Source organism: Hippoglossus hippoglossus, chromosome 7 (genome assembly GCF_009819705.1).
Source record: "Hippoglossus hippoglossus isolate fHipHip1 chromosome 7, fHipHip1.pri, whole genome shotgun sequence".
Taxonomy (NCBI): Eukaryota; Metazoa; Chordata; class Actinopteri; order Pleuronectiformes; family Pleuronectidae; genus Hippoglossus; species Hippoglossus hippoglossus.
In genome coordinates this window covers 387,194-404,757 of record NC_047157.1, presented here as the reverse complement: position 1 = coordinate 404,757, position 17,564 = coordinate 387,194, and the positions used below count along the sequence as shown (strand labels likewise).

Below are 17,564 nucleotides of genomic sequence, written 5' to 3'. Positions count from 1 at the left end.
TGTGCTCTACTCTTTCAGAAGAGTATGCAGAGGTTATGAATACTGTGATGAAACTTATCAACTTTCTCAGGGCATCGTCATCACATAAACATCGCCTCCTTCGAGAATTCCTGACGGAAGTTGATGCATTTCAAATGACCTACTGCTGCACTGCAATGTTAGATGGTTGAGCAAAGGCAGAGTTCTAGCACGCGTTTGGGCAATTAGAAATGAAATAAAAATGTTCCTGGAACAACAGAAGAATTATAAGGCCAGACAGTTTGCTCAGTTTTTGGAAGATGAGAGGAAAAAAAGATTTTATGGCCTTCTTAGTTGACATAACCTCACACCTAAATGACCTCAATTTAAAACTGTAGGACAAGAACAACTCTGTGTGTGATTTGGTAGCAGCTGTCCAGTCTTTCCAGCGGAAGTTGGAGATTTTCAAAGTGGATCTCCAAGAGAACTTTATACATTTTCCAGCAATGAAGCAAATTCAGGGTGAGAGAGATATTTCTTCTCATGTTGAGTTCATACAAAAACTGATTGGAAACTTCAGTTTTGATGACTTCAGCCTGGGAGAACAGGTCCTCCTTTTCATTCAGAACCCTTTTCTGGTAAAAAATGTGACCACATTTTCTCAGGAGGCTAAAATTACCTTCAAGTGGGTAGATATGGCATCTCTACAGATGGAACTTGTTGATCTGCAAGCAAATGTAGTACTGAAAGAGCAGTGTGGAGTTAGTGATGCTGCCAGCTTCTGGCTACAGACTGTACCTGAGAAAGTTTTCCCTGGTCTCACTAAAGTGGCAGTACACACCTTGACAATGTTTGGCTCCACATACAGTTGCGAATCAGCATTCTCAACACTTAACATTATTAAGACCAAATACCGTTCAAGAATGACTAATGAACATTTACATGCCTGTTTGAGAATGGCACTGACCCCATTCCTCCCAAGGTTCAAAATACTAGCAGAGAAAGCTAAAGCCAATTTCTCCCACTGAATTAGGGAAGTAGGCATACAGACAATAGGCTACATGTGAATGAACCTATGAAAATAATTTCTTGTTACTTTTTCTAAGAAGTTTTTGCTTCAAGCTTTAAGTGGTTGTTAAGCTCAGTTCAACCTAAAGCACTTTATATGTTTGTCTTTGAGGATGTTACATCTTTATGGTTAAAAGGAATGTAGGCCTATATGCAAATTCCAAGACAAAATGTTTATTGCACTTTGTTTTATGTTTGTCCAGCATAAGCATTGTATTTTTGCCAGTTTGTGTTTGATTTTGTATTGTTACAAAAGCAACCTTGTGCAATAAAAATGTTAATTAAACTGATTTAGTCAGAGCCCATATTTGTACGTCTCTAATTATCCGGACCCCAGAAGGGGAGGAGGGTTGATGTCTGGACCTCTTGCAATTTTAGTTGAAGACCCCTGGTATACGCAATATGTTCAATATTAAAAAAATTTTAATAAACAGACAAACAGTACTTTGTAGGCAGTGTGGGCGGGACAGCGTGCCTTAAAGGGATAGTTCACCAAAAAATGAAATATCACTCATTATCTACTCACCACGATGCCGATGGAGGGGTGGGTGAAGTGTGTGAGTCCACAAAACACTTTTGGAGTCTCAGAAGTAAATGTTGTTGCAGCTAAATCCAATACAATTGAAGTCAATCGTATCCTCTTCTTTAGACGTAGTAAAACAACAGCTTAATTGCAGATAAATTAGGTAGGAGAAACACTGTTGTTGTGGCCTGGCAAATTTTCTAAGCCAACCCACGGCCCCAGAGCCGCATGCGACACACAGTGAGACCAGAGCTTGTTCAAGTGAAGCAGCCGGTCAGTGACTTTGTAGAAGAACAGTGAAACACAGAGTTTCTCTGGTCTCAGCTGCTCAGTGATCAGAGCAGAAGCTGCAGTTGGTTTTTACCGAGCTGGAGTTTCTGTGTCCTCCTTTACTCTGATCTGCTCTCACTCATCACTAGTTATCAGGACCTGATCAGTACATGAAGTAACTTAGTGTTTGTTTGATTCGCTCCAGAGTTTGAGGCTGCATTTAAACATCATGAAAAATGACTCGTCAACATGTTGTGCTCAGTACAACACGAGACGTGACGCTCACAGTCAGGACTCAGTGTTAAAATGAATGGAGCGACACGCAGACATGATCAGACACCATCGATTACTAACTAAATACATGATAGAAAGTTTGTCACCTAAATCATCCCAATAAAAAATGGAACAAATGACCGTGAACTAGTTCATTTTAAGTGTGAACAGGCAAAACACTTGAGTATAACTATATATAAAACTTTATAAGCTGTGTTATCAAATATGTTTCGCGGCTCCAGACAAATTTAATTTGATGGAAGAGGGGGCAAAATGGCTCTTTTGATAGTAAAGGTTGCTGACCCCTGACCTAGACCAACACAAAGGCAGACTCAATTCATGTTGCAAAAATCAAAATGCAGTGTGGTTCAGAGGAGGGAGCTCATCTGAATACCAGGATGAGCAGGTCTTTTATGTTCTATCTGAGAGGTATTGGTATCTGAGAGGCTGCCACCACTTCACTGATGTCCACCAGCTCCACTCAAACTTGCAACACAAGACAGGAGACACACATATAAACACACGCTGCTCTGGTAAAATTTGAAATCAGTGGACTTCGTGGTTCGGCCCTTTTACCCACATGTCCGGTCTACACTGAATGGCGCGTGGTGGCTGCGCCACAGTTCTGCTGCGTGTGTGCTCCAAGCATCACTTAAATTCCTGTTAACTGTGCTGCTTTCAATAATTCTTCTGTTTGTAAACTCAAAAAATGCACACAGATCACTTTTCACAATCAGTCTTCAAACTTTCAATGATGAAATTTGATTTAATAGTTTCTCATAGTTTCATTACATGTTCACCATCATGTGTCTCCTCTTCCAGAATGTGCGAGAGCCCAGCAGCGACCCCCTGCCCTGTTCACCCACCACATCTATCCCTAAGAGTGGGAGCTCAGGGATGATTCAGTACCTGCAGTCATGGTTTCCTGGCTGGGGAGGCTGGTATGGAGATTCCCAGGACCCAGACAGGCCTGAAGAGCTGCTGCCAAGTCCATCCTCATGGGACATTCTAGGTTAGATACTTACTGTATCTCTGTCTGGTACCAGTGAAGTGCTGACAAGATTTTTAATCTATCTTTTGGCATTTTAGAGGCTGTAGCAGAGGTACGACACAATTGGTTTTATTTCAATTATCTATTCTCTTAAACTAGATCAGGGATTTATTGAAATTCTGAGAGCTAAAGAAAACGTTCCAAATTTCATAATGTCTAACTGGCATTATGATTCAGTGCAATATGTATTGAAATATTCGAGATATCAATGTCTGTGTGTAGTTAACAACAGTACAAAGTATAATGTATACAAGTTGATGCAATGTATATAAGTATAATGAAATAAGTATTGTCAGATTTCCTGTTGAACTAGAGGGATTCTAAATTAGTTATCCGTTTTCTTCTTTTTGTTAAATCCGTTTCCATTAACCCTTAACCCCTTTCCCAAATCAGTCAACCAGATTTCTAATTATTTCAACACATTGATCTCTTAGTTTCCTCGGCCGCCAAGCCAGTGCTGCAAAGACTAGAAAAGCATTGCCGGTTAAAATACATTTTTTTGGCAATTCTGAATAATAAATTAGATCTTTGTTGTTGCATATCTGTATTTATATCTGTGGTGTTGGTTGCAGGATTATTAATTGTACGGACTGCTGACTCTAAATAATTGCTTCTCCAGCAGAGACAGAAGACTTGTTCGATCCATTGGAGGACTCTCACACACTTAACAGCTTCACCAGGCGAGACCACCTGTTTGCCCGGCTGGAGTTCTTACTGGAGAAGGGTGGAGTCACGCTCTTTCACCAGGACAGGACAGGGGACAGGCCTCATGAGAGTGGGGTCATCCAGTTGGAATTCTCAGGTACACATGCGTCAGGGATTTTAAGTTAAGTGGTGTGCAAGTATCTTTAATTAAATCTTGCTGCTGTTTTAATGGGGATAATCTTCAAATACGACCATTGTCCTTTTTGCACACACACTCGTGAACACATTTTGATATAGGCAATGTGCAAACAAAAGTTTAAACAGGGTGACAGACCAGAAGTATGAAATTACCCATTTAAATAGTCAATGTTGTAATTTGACAGAAAACATTCTAACAGTAATGGTAATGACAGAAGCCTTATGTTGTGAGGATCCAGCTCATGTCCCAGGACAGTCAGAAGTGTAATAGATGTCATGTGTCACAGAGCACATAAAATAATTAACAATATTTACAACATTCATGAGAAAAGACAGCATCCAATATAAATGGAGAGGTGTATAATTGTTTATAGTTTTTATACAAAACAAAAAGTCAGACAGAGATGAAGGTTATAGCAATTAAAGTTGTACGGTGTTGTCCGCACAAAGTACCACCCTGATTTGTCACACTCCTTTCACGTGACATTTTTCCCAAAAAATTATATATCAACCTTGACTGCCAGTGGTGAATTCAACATAGATTAAAAATTACAAGTGTTGCTGACCTTTACTGACAGTTTTATTTTTGCCATCAGTCCAAAAATTTTCTCCACAACCGCCTATTCAGTCAACTTGATCAGATCTGATTGCCTCTTTGAGGTTCTTAGATAAGATAAAATTCCCTTTTTTTTCATCCACCAAGAAGATAATGTGGAACTTGGTGGAAGGATACGATATGGATCATGGAAGAACCCATTACTTTTTGGGGTGGATCTGGAGGTGGATCCAGGGATTTTCCGATTTTTAAACATTGTGTTTTTTCCCCGTTTTACCAGGGTAGATCTTCATTTTTTTTTTTTTTCAACGGGCACATTTAGGGAACTGATATCAAGGACTGTGTGAAATTTGGTGCAGCTTGACTGAATTTAAGGTGACTGTTGAGCCTTGGCAGAGGTATGCGCTCGACAGGGTGCCATCCTGCTTTGTGGCACTTTTTGCATACTAGCTTTTGGTTGTTAACAACTTGTTCCTGATGATCTGCGTTAAATGTAAAACATCTCTGTGCACCAGTTTTTGCTTCTTTTTTCTCAAAAAATCAAAATGGACCTGTTGCCTCAACTATACTTACCACTGAGTTTAATGTCAGGCTAGAATGCTTGTAGAGTTATGCTGCTGTCATCAATCTAGGAAGAATCACATCTCCAGTGCCAACTACATGTCTGATACCTTTGGTACAGTACTGTAGAAAAACAAGTACCGTCAGAATTTCAACATCAACTCTGTTAGTATTAGTTCTCATGATATCACTATTTGTGAACTTGAAATCATAGTGTTATTGATAAATGTCATCTCTACACCTATAAATAAACTGAAGCCAGACTCAACAAAAACAACATAACACACAATATGCTAATCCTGCAGCCTTTATCGAACTGCTGAGCAATGCTAAACCTGCCGCAAAAATGTAGCCTCATTCACTAATATGTGCGAAGAAATGTTCTTACTCTCTGCAGAAAATATGTGCCTGCGCAAAATCACCGCCGGATTAATGACACGTGCGCACCAGCTGATTTTGTTCTCACCACCATGTGTATGTTTGTGAATCAGAATCATTCTAAATTGACAGGCGCGTGTCCGCTATCTGCAATTAGCATAGTGCCACGCCTCTATTTCTCCATGTAAGGACATCCGTTTGTCATGAAGAGAGTGGTGTACTGAACAGTTGAAGTTATTAGAGATGGCCCCAAAAGGTAAAAAACAGCAGAAATTGAAACAATTGCGTCGGAGGTGGAAGCCACAAAAGACACACTTTTCTGCTGCGTATCCTTAAAGAGTGACGATGTTTACAAAATATAAAGCCTGCTGCTATAACTGAGGCGCTGAATGCTGTGCCCTGCACAGTGCTGAGCACTAGAGCTATGGACATTTGTCCATTCTAAAATAAATCGCGACATGCCTCCGCTGAATAATTAGTCTGCTTCCTCCCTACTCCCTTTCTGACCCGGCTCACTTAACACTTAAACAAATACAAAATAAAAACACCATCACTGATCACAAGTTATTAGGACATGTACAGGACTGATGTTTAGTTTGTGTTTGTTTGATTCACTCTAGAGTTTATGAGACACGTGTTTTAACTTCATTGTTGCAGAAGAAGTGACGACATCTTTATCCAGGAACATATGAATTCAGCAGGTTTTTATAAAGATCAGTTCTAAGTGTGATGATTAGAGAACGTCAGAGGAGCAGAGTCACTTGTTGACCAGCGGAGTAATGCGCCTCAGTGCAGTGGTGCAGCCAAGTGGGTGGGGGGGGGGGCACCTCCCAGCTCCTGTCCCAGTTGTGGTGGTTTTTTTTCTCTTGTGTAGGGGATGAATGATGATGAACAAAGGACTAAGCTACCAGTGCCCCAAGTCTACAGCTAATTAGCCAAAAGACAAAAACAAATATAGTTAACTTGTGTCTTGCTAATGTAAAGATTTAGGGCATACAGGCTTATGTACTGTACCTAAGAGGAGACACTACAGGTGAATACAGTCAATTTTAGGCCAATAAACAATTTAACGAAAGTCAGAACTGTATGAACATTCTCATATACTCTATTGTAAACTATCTCAACTGGTATAGTTGAAGATTTTAATTATGACATTAAATGATGAGGATGAAAGGGTGTAAATTTGATGCTTATTTAATACATTTGGTCAATGCATTAATAAATTAAATTGCTGTTGTCTATTAAAGACCTTTTTTAGAGTTTTAATATATTATGCATTTAGTGAAAAGGGTGTCTGTTTACACTTTTCTAACTCGCTCCCACAGTCACATTTCTTAACTCTAACTGATAAAAAATATATCTGTTTTCGGCAAAGTCTTGGGATTGTGTTTTTATTGCAGAGATAGGACTTATAGTTTTTGAACAATAGCGATTTGTTCTAGGACTGCGCTAGAGCATAGATCTCTCATCCCCAGTGGGGGACACACAGGTGCGAGTAATTAGTGAGATACACACACAGAGCAGGAGGGGAGTTGAACTGTTTATTATAATAACCTTCACAGCTATCCATCAGTATTGTGTTTATCTCAGTTGGTTGAAATGATTGAACAGTGAATAAGAGGTTGTGGGTTCAAAACCAGCTCTGGGCTACATGTTTATTTATTCTATTCTTTTTTACTACTGCTGCTAAATAGAAACATAATGGGTCCTCTCTCTCTCTTATAGAGGCTGGATTTTAAAAAATTTCAAACAAATAATAGCACCCAGGTGGTAAAAAAGACCGGCAGCAAACACTAGGCACACATTCAAAATTTCATGGGAGGAATATTCTAGTTTTCTAGTTTAACATACACAAAATGAGATACTCTACACTACAACTTAAAAATAACGATACAATTATAGTATATCATAGTGACCTATGTAAATTGCCTTGAGATAATGTACATTATGAGTGGCGATATACAAATACAATTGAATTCAATTGGTAACATAATACAATTTAATTTACATTTTAGTGATATTGCACTGGGCTATACTCTTTTTTTGTATACTGTAGTTGTTACAATGGACTATAACCACATTTCCACAGGTGTGAAGGTGACTCTGGAGTCTCTCCCTCGGTCCGAGTCCTCCCTGCTGTCTCTGAAGCTGGGGGGTTTGTTCCTGAGAGACTTGACCACTCAGGACACCATCTTTCCTGTTCTGGTGTCTCCGAAAACGGTAAGCAGTGATGGCCAAAGATGGGCAGTGAGTTCATAATATGAAAAAAATTTGAATTGTAGCTCCTCCAGTACATTATATTTATAATATTTTTTACTTGATGTTCTATCACACATTGAATTTATTATCTGTCACTTGTAGGACACCACTAATCAACCATGTGGCCAGTCCTGCAGTACCTCTGGTAAGATTTAAGTTTTCTGTTTTTGAAAATTGATGTAATAACATTCTCAATTTAAACAACATTAATTACTACTTTCAATGATCTTGTGACCTCATGTTTACCTTGTTAAGCTCTCAGACATGTACTAGTCTACTGTAGTTGTTGTGCGTGGCTGTGAGGGTCGTCCACTTACCAGATGGGTGGTAATTTGTTCACCTACTCCTTAGTCTATATTCTAAACTGTTGATACTAAACCCCAAATTTCTCCTGATGGCTGTACCGACAGTGTATGATTGTCATGATAGAAATAAGATGTGCATAGAAGCAGTGTATGAATGTACGAGAGTGGGTGAGAGCAATTTATATTGTAAAGTGCTTTGAATGGTCGATAACACTGGAAATGTGCCATATATATATATATACAGTCCTGCTCACCATTATTGGCACCCAAGACATTTAAGTACATAATGTGGAATATCTCCTGAAAAAAATGAATCAAGTGAAATAACTTTTTTCTATAGAGAATTCGTGTTTGATACAAAAGAGCAAATGATAAACAACAATTTAAAACAATAAACAATGGGGGGGAAATAGAAAAACTTAAAGCTTGCTGTGTCACTGATATTGGCACCCTTTGCTGTAAATCAGTATGGAAACACATTATGACTCACCTGTGGTAAATCACAAATGAGAATCACCTGTGATAAATTGTCTGTGCCCATGTGACATTAATTAGCCAATGAATGATGACTTCCGTGTTTTAAAAAGCCACCTGTTATTCCCTGTTCCTTTGTCACAATGGTGAAGACAAAGGAACTGTCTGAGGACATCAGAAGGGCTATTATTAGCATACATAAGACCTCCAAAGGGTATAAGGCCATCTCCAAAGACCTTGGTATCCCTGTTTCAACAGTGCATAATGTTATTAAGAAGTTTGCCAAGCATGGAATTGTCAAGAACCTCCCTGGACGTGGGGGGAAGAGAAAAATTGATTAGAGAAGTCTTCGAAGGTTGGAAAAAATGGTGGAAAAAACACCACGTCAAACATCCAAAGACCTGAAGGCCAACCTGGAACAGTCTGGGGTCATGGTTTCAACAAGTACCATACGCCGCACACTAAACCAAACAGGGCTTTATGGGCGAAGGCCAAGGAAGACACCATTGCTGAGGAAAAGACATAAAAAGGAACGACTGATCTTTGCCAAAGAGTACCTGGACAAACCGCAGTCCTTCTGGGAAAATGTTCTGTGGACAGATGAAACAAAAATAGAGCTTTTTGGCAATGCACACCAACAGTTTGTTTACAGACGGCGCAATGAAGCCTACAAGGAAAAGAACACCCTACCAACAGTTAAGCATGGTGGAGGATCCATAATGCTGTGGGGCTGCTTTGCTGCATCTGGTACTGGAGGCCTTGACCGTATCACAGGAATCATGAAATCAGAGAATTATCAAGAGATTTTAGAGCGAAATGTCCTACCCAGTGTAAGAAAACTTGGTTTGAGTCGAAGATCATGGGTCCTCCAGCAAGACAAAGACCCAAAGCACACATCCAAAAGCACGCAGGAATGGTTGAAAAGGAAAAAATGGACTGTTTTAAAATGGCCAGCAATGAGTCCTGATCTCAATCCGATTGAAAATCTTTGGGGTGAGCTGAAATCTGCTATTGGGGAAAAGAACCCTGCAAACGTTCAAGAGCTTGAACAAATTGCAAAGGAAGAGTGGGAGAAAATACCAGCTGAGAAGTACAAGAAGCTTATAGATGGCTACAAGAAACGTTTGGAGGCTGTCATCACTGCCAAAGGGTGTGCAACCAATTATTAAAGAGGGGTGCCGTTATTGCTGCACATGATGTTTTTTCTGTTTCTTCTTTGAAATTACAATATGCAAGTTGAAAAAACTATTTTCTTTGTTAAATTGCTTTGGACCTCCAATTAAAAGATCCTGATGATATAAATTTGGTACATTTCCATTTATTTCTGAAGATATTGTACAGGTTATGCAAAAAATGAAGGGGTGCCAATAATGGTGAGCAGGACTGTATATATATATATATATATATATATATATATATACACACACAGTCCATTTTGTATGGAATATTTTATAATTGAATAGAGATACTGTAGAGATACTCATTGTTTTATTGTTTGGCAACATTTCTGCCCTGCTGGAGGCATTTGTAAAAATGTTTGAAATACACTCATCATGGAACTGAACCAGTTTTTTTAATCCATTTCTGTTATTTGGCTCTTAATAGATACGATCAGGGGCGTAGCACAAGATTTTGGGCCCTATACACAAGCAGGCTCTGTGGGCCCCCTTCCTCTCTCGCTTCATAATGTCCCTTATGCATATTTAAAAAACAATTATACAAATAACAGTCAATTGTACAAATGAATATGTAGTGTTTGTTAGGGTAGTCGCTAATGAACAATACATACCACATTTAGTATAAATAAATTAGGGCTGTCAAATGATTACATTTTTCAGATTAATCACAGGATAGCTGTGATTAATCACGATTAATCACGATTAATCCCCATTTCTAAATGCCCGAAAAATCTACATTTTCTATGTATATTGTTGTGGGAAAGGAAAGATAAATGACAGAAGGCTGATATATACATTTAACATTAGTTTTTTTTATTGATGACAAGTCCAAATGATAGTTATTAAGATTGAAAAATAAAATCAAACTAAAACAAACCACACCATAATTACATCTGGCTGTCTCTTTGCTATGCCTCTGAGCAAACAGGATGATGTTATTTAGATTTTTTTTTTTTTTAAATCAAACTGAAAGATAACTTTTATCCTAAACAATTGGGGCATCTTAGCCTTTGCTCTTTTTTTAGAAAATATAGGATGGTTGAATAGAACTTTTTCTTTTCTTTTTTAAATCAAACAAACAACCAAACCTTTACACAATTAAATGTGAATGTGAAATCTGAATCTGAGCCCATCTGTAGAAGCAGTGTTGTGCCAGTTCACACTTACAAAGAACGATTTCCAAGTTCAGTTCATGCAGATGAAAATGAACTAGTTCATAGTTCATTCTCTAGTGTTTCTGTTGACTGAATCCATTCATTTGTTTTTTAAATGTTTTTATGGTGAAATATTGTGGAAAATGCAATCTGTATAGTACTGGTATTTATTTGAGTGCATAGGACTACTTTTATACAAGGAAATACAGATACAAATACAGTGATCACATCCTGAGAAAGGCTATAGTTATATTAAAACTTCAGGGGAAGGGCAATAGGCTCTCTCTGTCTCTCTTGCTCACCCTGTCTCTGTCTCTTGCTCGCTCTCTTGCTCGCCCTGTCTCTCTCTCACACACACATTTATGTCCATCTTCAAGATAAACCCTCTGTATAAACTCAGCTGTAGCTCTGCGGCCGATCATCACCCTGTGTGAAAACAACTAAGTAAGCTATTTTATTTAGTTGCCTTTATTGTGAAAGGTTGATCAGTGAATTTGTGTTTCCTGTCATCTAAGCAGTGGATCTTTATGGGACTTTATTGTGAAGGGTCACTAGCAGAAGTGGTTGCTCTTTTTGAGTGGGATTTGACTAGATGTGGCAAAATAAGCGGACATGTCCAGGTTCAAGTCTGCATTCTTATTTTACTATGAGCTCTTAGTAAAGGGGAATTAACCCCTCAGATTCAACATCAGACAACTGGAAATCAGCGACACACAAATGCGCCGCAGCCAGTGTGACCCTGTCGTAATAAACTGTGTCATTACTAGTTGGGCTCACTCACCTTTCTGTGAAGAGAAATCTGTTAAGAGTTGTCTGCCCTCCGTTTCCTTTCTTTCTCTTTCATTTTTGACTTTTCTTTTCTGACTCCCTGACTTTACATATGCTTTCCTGAGTGGCATTTTGAAAACCACTTCTCCAGAAGTCACTCACTCACTTCGATTGTGTGCATAGATTGTATATAGATTGCATGCAGCAAGACTAAATCATTTGTTTGTAGGGGTGAGAAAGGTGACCTCAGGAAGCCTATTTGAATACAAATTTCAGTCAATCAATTTATTCAGCAAGTTTCAGCCATTTTCATTAAGTACTTAGATATTAAATTAACAAGATTAATAAAAATAAAAAATCATTCAAGCTTTTTCAAGGGCCCCCCTCCCTCTTGCGGCCCCGCAAAGTCAGTCCCACTTCCCCCCCACTATGACGCCACTGGATACGATGTGTGTTTTCTTTTGTGTTTTCAGGATGCAGTGCAGAGTGCTCATCGTCTCCAGTGTTTGAGATGATTTATGAGCATAACCCAGCAAGGTGCAAGTTTGAGAGAAGACTGGAAGTGAATACTAGTCCATTGAACATCATCTACAACCCGCAAGCAATCAAACAAGTTACAGAGTTCTTCTACAAAGGAAGAGTTCACACCTCAGGTAGTAAAAATCTGATCCACCTGTGTGTGTGTGTGTGTGTGTGTGTGTGTGTGTGTGTGTGTGTGTGTGTGTGTGTGTGTGTGTGTTGGGGGTCATTGCCATTATCTGAAATGTGCCCGTTGTCATTATTACGCTGTTGTCATGATTGACATCACTTACATTGATGAATCCCAGCCGCCGCTGCAACAGAGCGTTGGTCACCTGTTTATTCAAAGTTTATTAATATTGAACTGCATCTTGGGGTGTTAATAATACTCATGCCAAGTGTGAAGCCGATAAGATGAAAGGTTCTCAAGATATGCAAGCCACATACTGAAAGGCAGACTGAGATTTCTGGAATTATTAGACAGATTGTAGTTTAAACCTATTTCTTTCATCCACAGGTTTTGGCTATCAGTCAGAGTTGGAGCTTAGAGTGGCAGAAGCTGCAAGGAGACAGTACAACAAGCTGAAGATGCAGACAAAGGCCGAAATTCGACAAACCATTGACCAGCTACTTGTGGGAGAGTTTATTGTAAGAGATATATCCTTGATGGTGACATGAAATAATTGTCAGTTTAATAATTTCTAAATACAACTATTGTGTTTGTTTTCTAGGAAAACAGTAAGCGCTGGACTATGAAATTGGACATTTGTGCACCACAGGTGATTTTTCCAGATGATTTCCAGTCGAGGGACCCAATGTTAGTTGTTGTTGATTTAGGCAGGATTCTCCTCACAAATTCTCAAGGTAAAATAATCAGCAATTTAATGAAAAATTACAAGTACACACCCAAATATCATTATTCCTCTGCCTTGAGGTTTTTAATCAAGCTCATACTTACTGTTATTAATTTTCTTTGAAGATGACAATAAGGCCAGCACTAAAGCTACTCAGCCTGAAAAGGAAGACATGAGTGATGATGAGTACCAGACACCCCTTGCCACGCCACCAGAATCTCCACCACCTGAGCCAGACATTTCAATGAAAGCACAATTTAGAAGTCCTGATCTTCCCAGCCTTAGGTCTCCTGAATGTACACAGGCCTACAGCAGAAAGCTGTATGAAAAATACTCTTTGTCCTTTAAGGACCTGCAGATAATGGTTGGTCGCTATAAAGACAGCTGGAAACATCTTCAAGAGAGTGAGGTAGGCCCCACTCATGTGGTGGAGAAGTTCAATGTGCTGCTACAGCTTGAGCAGAGACTGCGTTATACATCAGACCCCCAGCTCCCTGGGGCTGTGCTGTCAGGAACCCTACCAGACCTCAAAGTCCATATCAACCTTGAGAAGATGACTGCCCTTAGGAGTTGTTTGGCTAGGCTTAGCAGCCCAGCTGTGAAGGAAGGAGGTAAAAGTCAAGAGAGAGACCCAAATATAAGGTCTCCTGACCTTACACTCCGTCATGACAAGATCTTTCAGAGAGAGGACAGCTCCTGGAAGCTGCAGGGTTCAGCTAAGAACCTGACACAGAGTGTGATGACTTTAGAGCAGCACACGCGAGAAGTCCTCGTGGAGTCCCGTCTACTCTTAGCTGAATTCAACATTAACTACATGCAGCTTGGTGTAGAGAGTGATGGCCGCTACATATCTGTTCTTAAGGTATTTGGCACAAATGCTCATTTTGTCAAGCGGCCTTATGATGCTGAAGTCTCTCTGACTGTCCATGGTCTTCTGCTTGTGGACACTTTACAGACTTATGGCTCAGACTTTGACCTCCTTGTGGCTTCTCATAAGCATCTCAGTTTTGACATACCCACGGGCAGCCTCAGAGAGAGCCTGCCCTCAACCCCTGTAAAGTCCCCTGATAGCAGGTCTCCCGAACATCAGTGCCACCATACTGAGTCATCCTCTGGTATGCCTGTAGATAGAATCTCTCCCTTCAGTTCACTTTTCAAGGACCAGGAGGCCCTAATTAAGCTTGAGTACCAGTTTGTGAGCTCAGACTGCCCCTCCATGAACCTGGACAGCTCCCTTCAGGTGACAAGCATTCAGGTCAACAACCTGGACATCATTCTCAACCCTGAGACCATGGTGGAGTTACTGAAGTTCCTTCAGAAGTCTTTCCCCAAAGAAGAACGTATATCAGCGGCACAACATCATTCAACACAGCCCCACAGTGAAGAAGAAGAGGTGACATATCAGGCCACATATGACCAGAACAAAGAGCTGACTGTAGAGATTCACCGCCTTAACTTGCTTCTCCTTCGGACCGTGTCCACTGGCACTGTCCTGGTTGCTGAGAAGAAAGGGCTTAAGATTGCTACTGCCAGCATTACTAGCACCAAGGTCAATGTGTCCATGGGCAGTCGGTTGGACATCAATGGTTCGCTTGGGTCCATGCAGTTGGTGGACCTGTCCCAGGAAGGAGGCAAAAGCCAGTTTGTGGTCAGCATTGGCAATGTTGAGGATAGCTCCTCAACTCTTGGCAGACTAAAATTCCTTGCTGATACAGGAGGTTCTCCCTCAGAAGCTTTGTATTTTCACCTCATGGAGAAAATGCAAGGAGAATGTTCTTTGCAACTTCAGATGGCATCCTTGCACTATAACCACTCTGCAAAGTTCTTGAAGGAGCTCAGTCTGTCTGCTAACGAGGTAGAAGAAAATTTCCGCTCCATGTTGAGAAGTGCTGCCACCAAAGTGTCAACGGTTCTAGCCACCAAGACGGCAGAGTACAGCGGTATGGTTTCACTCTTTGAGACCCCCTCACGGAGAACTCGAGCTTACAGTCAGAGCTGGGCTTATCCATTTGAGGATGAGGAGGATGTTCCCATGGATGAACCTGAATCAACCTTAGACACTTTCTTGGTGAAGCTCAACCTTAATATCAGCATTGAATCCCCAGTTGTATCTATTCCACGAAAACCTGGGCACCCTGAGCTATTGGTTGGTCATCTGGGAAGCATAACAATCCAGAATTTTGTCACTGGGCAAGACTCTGAAGGAGAGAGGTTGCAGGTTTTTGTCAAGGATATTCGGCTGTATTCACTCAACATGAGTCATTTGGTTTTGAGGAGGCAACCCAGAGGGGATATTGCTGGCCCGATGTCACCATCCTGCAATGGAAGCATCAGTCAGGATGAACCACAGTTTACACGCCATGACTTCTTTGAATCCCTCAGTCGAGGAAAAGGTGAGAATATTACAGATGTTCAGGATGGTTGCATTTGGAATTTTAGCTTTAGGCCCAATCCCATTTCATCCGTTGGCCCTACCCCTTAGCCCTTCCCCTTCGTTTTGCCCGTTCACGTGTAGGGGTAGGCTGTCCCAATACCTTTTGGGATGGAGGTTTATGGCCGAGGGGTAGGGCTTTATAACCCTCGAAACTGAGATTTTTCCGACCTCACTTCAAACCAAGGGTTACTCAGAATGCCTTGCGAATTACCGGCAAGCTGGGAAAGAGAACCACAAATGTAGTATTTTCTCCATTAATAGGGATTTAAAAATTACGATAATGATTGTAATATAATTTCACTGTATTATGGTCACTTTTTTCACAACAACCTTAAAACAAAAGATCGCGACCACTGTAGCGTTAGCATGCTAGCGATTGTTTTTTTGCATGATAGTCCTGTATTTTCACCTAATTTCATGTCACTTGATTGAACCCGCGTATAGCAGCGATGTTACTGAACTTATCTGCTCCTCTAATAACAAAGCATCCTGGAAGGGTTGCCTACAGACCACTGCTAGCAACTGAAGCTGTGTGCTTTTGATTCATACGTGAAATAATGCAGAGCATCCAAGCTTTTCAATTTCAAATGTGATTGATTCTCCGCATTAGCATAGCTGATATTTGGATATTATAGGTTTGTCACTTTAGTAACTGCAAATAATAGCATTGGTTTATTTAAGATCTCAATAATGTTATTACAATGACATCCCCGGCAAAACTGTCTCGTCTTTTTACATCGACGACTACTGATGACGTGTCGGGTTTCCTTGACGACTACTGATGATGTAACGGCTTCTTGAAGGGCTGTCCCAATTCGTAGGGGAAGATTTCAACCACTACCCCTTGTGACTCTGTTTCAAGGGCCAAGATAACTCTCGAAAACAAAGAGTAGGGCCAAGGGGCGAAATGGGATTGGGCCTTGGTGTGCATGGGAATGCAAATAATGCAGATATACCTTTTTATATGCAACTTGTTACACAAATTTCACATAATTTGTTTTCTTTACCAGCCTTCCATATATTGAAAGACACCACCATACAGTTCACCCTGGAGAAAGTTCCAGTTGACGAAGACACTCAGTTTACCTTCCTCACCACAGAGGATCCCAGCAGGAGCTCAGGGTTACTAAGAATCGAGGGCAAATTCGTCAACCCTGTCCAGGTATACATAATATCAATACTGTAAATTCTTAGCTAGACGGTAACATGGTTCACACTTTTAGTCCTCCACACCACATTAAGAGGGTATTTAGACAATGGTCATGTCTCAAATCTTAGCAGTATTTATACAGTGGAGACTGCCTATAGTGATCAACCATTTATATGGATCAAAAGCTTGGGACAGAATCTCGTTCCCATACAAATGCTGTTTAAATAATTTGGTTATAGTGATAATTTGGGGTCTTTAAATATTATCCCCACTCTCTCCCTAATTCCAGTCTTTTCTGTGTTGTTATTTTCATCACTGTTAACCTACTGTTAGTAAGGATCAATACTTAAAGGGATATTTCTCCCAAAAAAGAAAATGCACTCATTATCTACTCACCACTGTTGTGACGGAGGGGTGGGTGAAGTGTTTGAGGCCACAAAACACTTCTGGAGTCTCAGGGGTAAACTTTGTTCGAGCAGAATCCAATACAATTGAAGTCTATGGTGAGTCCTTCTTCAGACGTAATAAAACAACAGAAAAGACACAACATGCCTCCATACTGCTCGTGTGGTGTCATCCAAGGGTCCGCAAGCACTGACATTCATATTCGACCTCGAAACAAGGTAATTTACACCGGGTTTATGGCCTAAAAGTCCACCAAAAGTGGCTAAGCTAGCGGACGATAGCACGTCCGATAGCCTGTGAGTGCACCCCATTGGAAGATATGACTTTTCAGCTTAAAGCATGGTGTAAAGGACCTCATTTCGAGTCTAATGATGTCTGTAATATAAGCCTGTTTTTACCTCTAATTCAAATAAATACAGACGCTGAGAATTCAAAGTATGCACATTTGATTACATTGCAAGTCTGGAGTCTTGATTTGGCATACAATTTGGATTACAATACAATCAGCTAAAACTAAGTGAAAATGTAGCTGCATAGGGCTATTGAAAGACATTTTTGATGTGCGGTTACTAAGTTTCATTTA

The 17,564-nt window shown here is 40.3% G+C and overlaps 1 protein-coding gene across 1 annotated transcript in view; it reads left to right on the top strand.

Moving 5' to 3' along the window:
- vps13d (vacuolar protein sorting 13 homolog D) overlaps positions 1-17,564 on the top strand; it is a 104,994-nt gene that overhangs the window by 22,612 nt on the left and 64,818 nt on the right. The window contains 9 exon segments of the mRNA XM_034590811.1: positions 2,915-3,104; positions 3,763-3,945; positions 7,571-7,701; positions 7,843-7,885; positions 12,093-12,272; positions 12,656-12,786; positions 12,870-13,002; positions 13,118-15,385; positions 16,437-16,588. Of these exon segments, the coding sequence (XP_034446702.1) occupies positions 2,915-3,104; positions 3,763-3,945; positions 7,571-7,701; positions 7,843-7,885; positions 12,093-12,272; positions 12,656-12,786; positions 12,870-13,002; positions 13,118-15,385; positions 16,437-16,588 (3,411 nt within the window).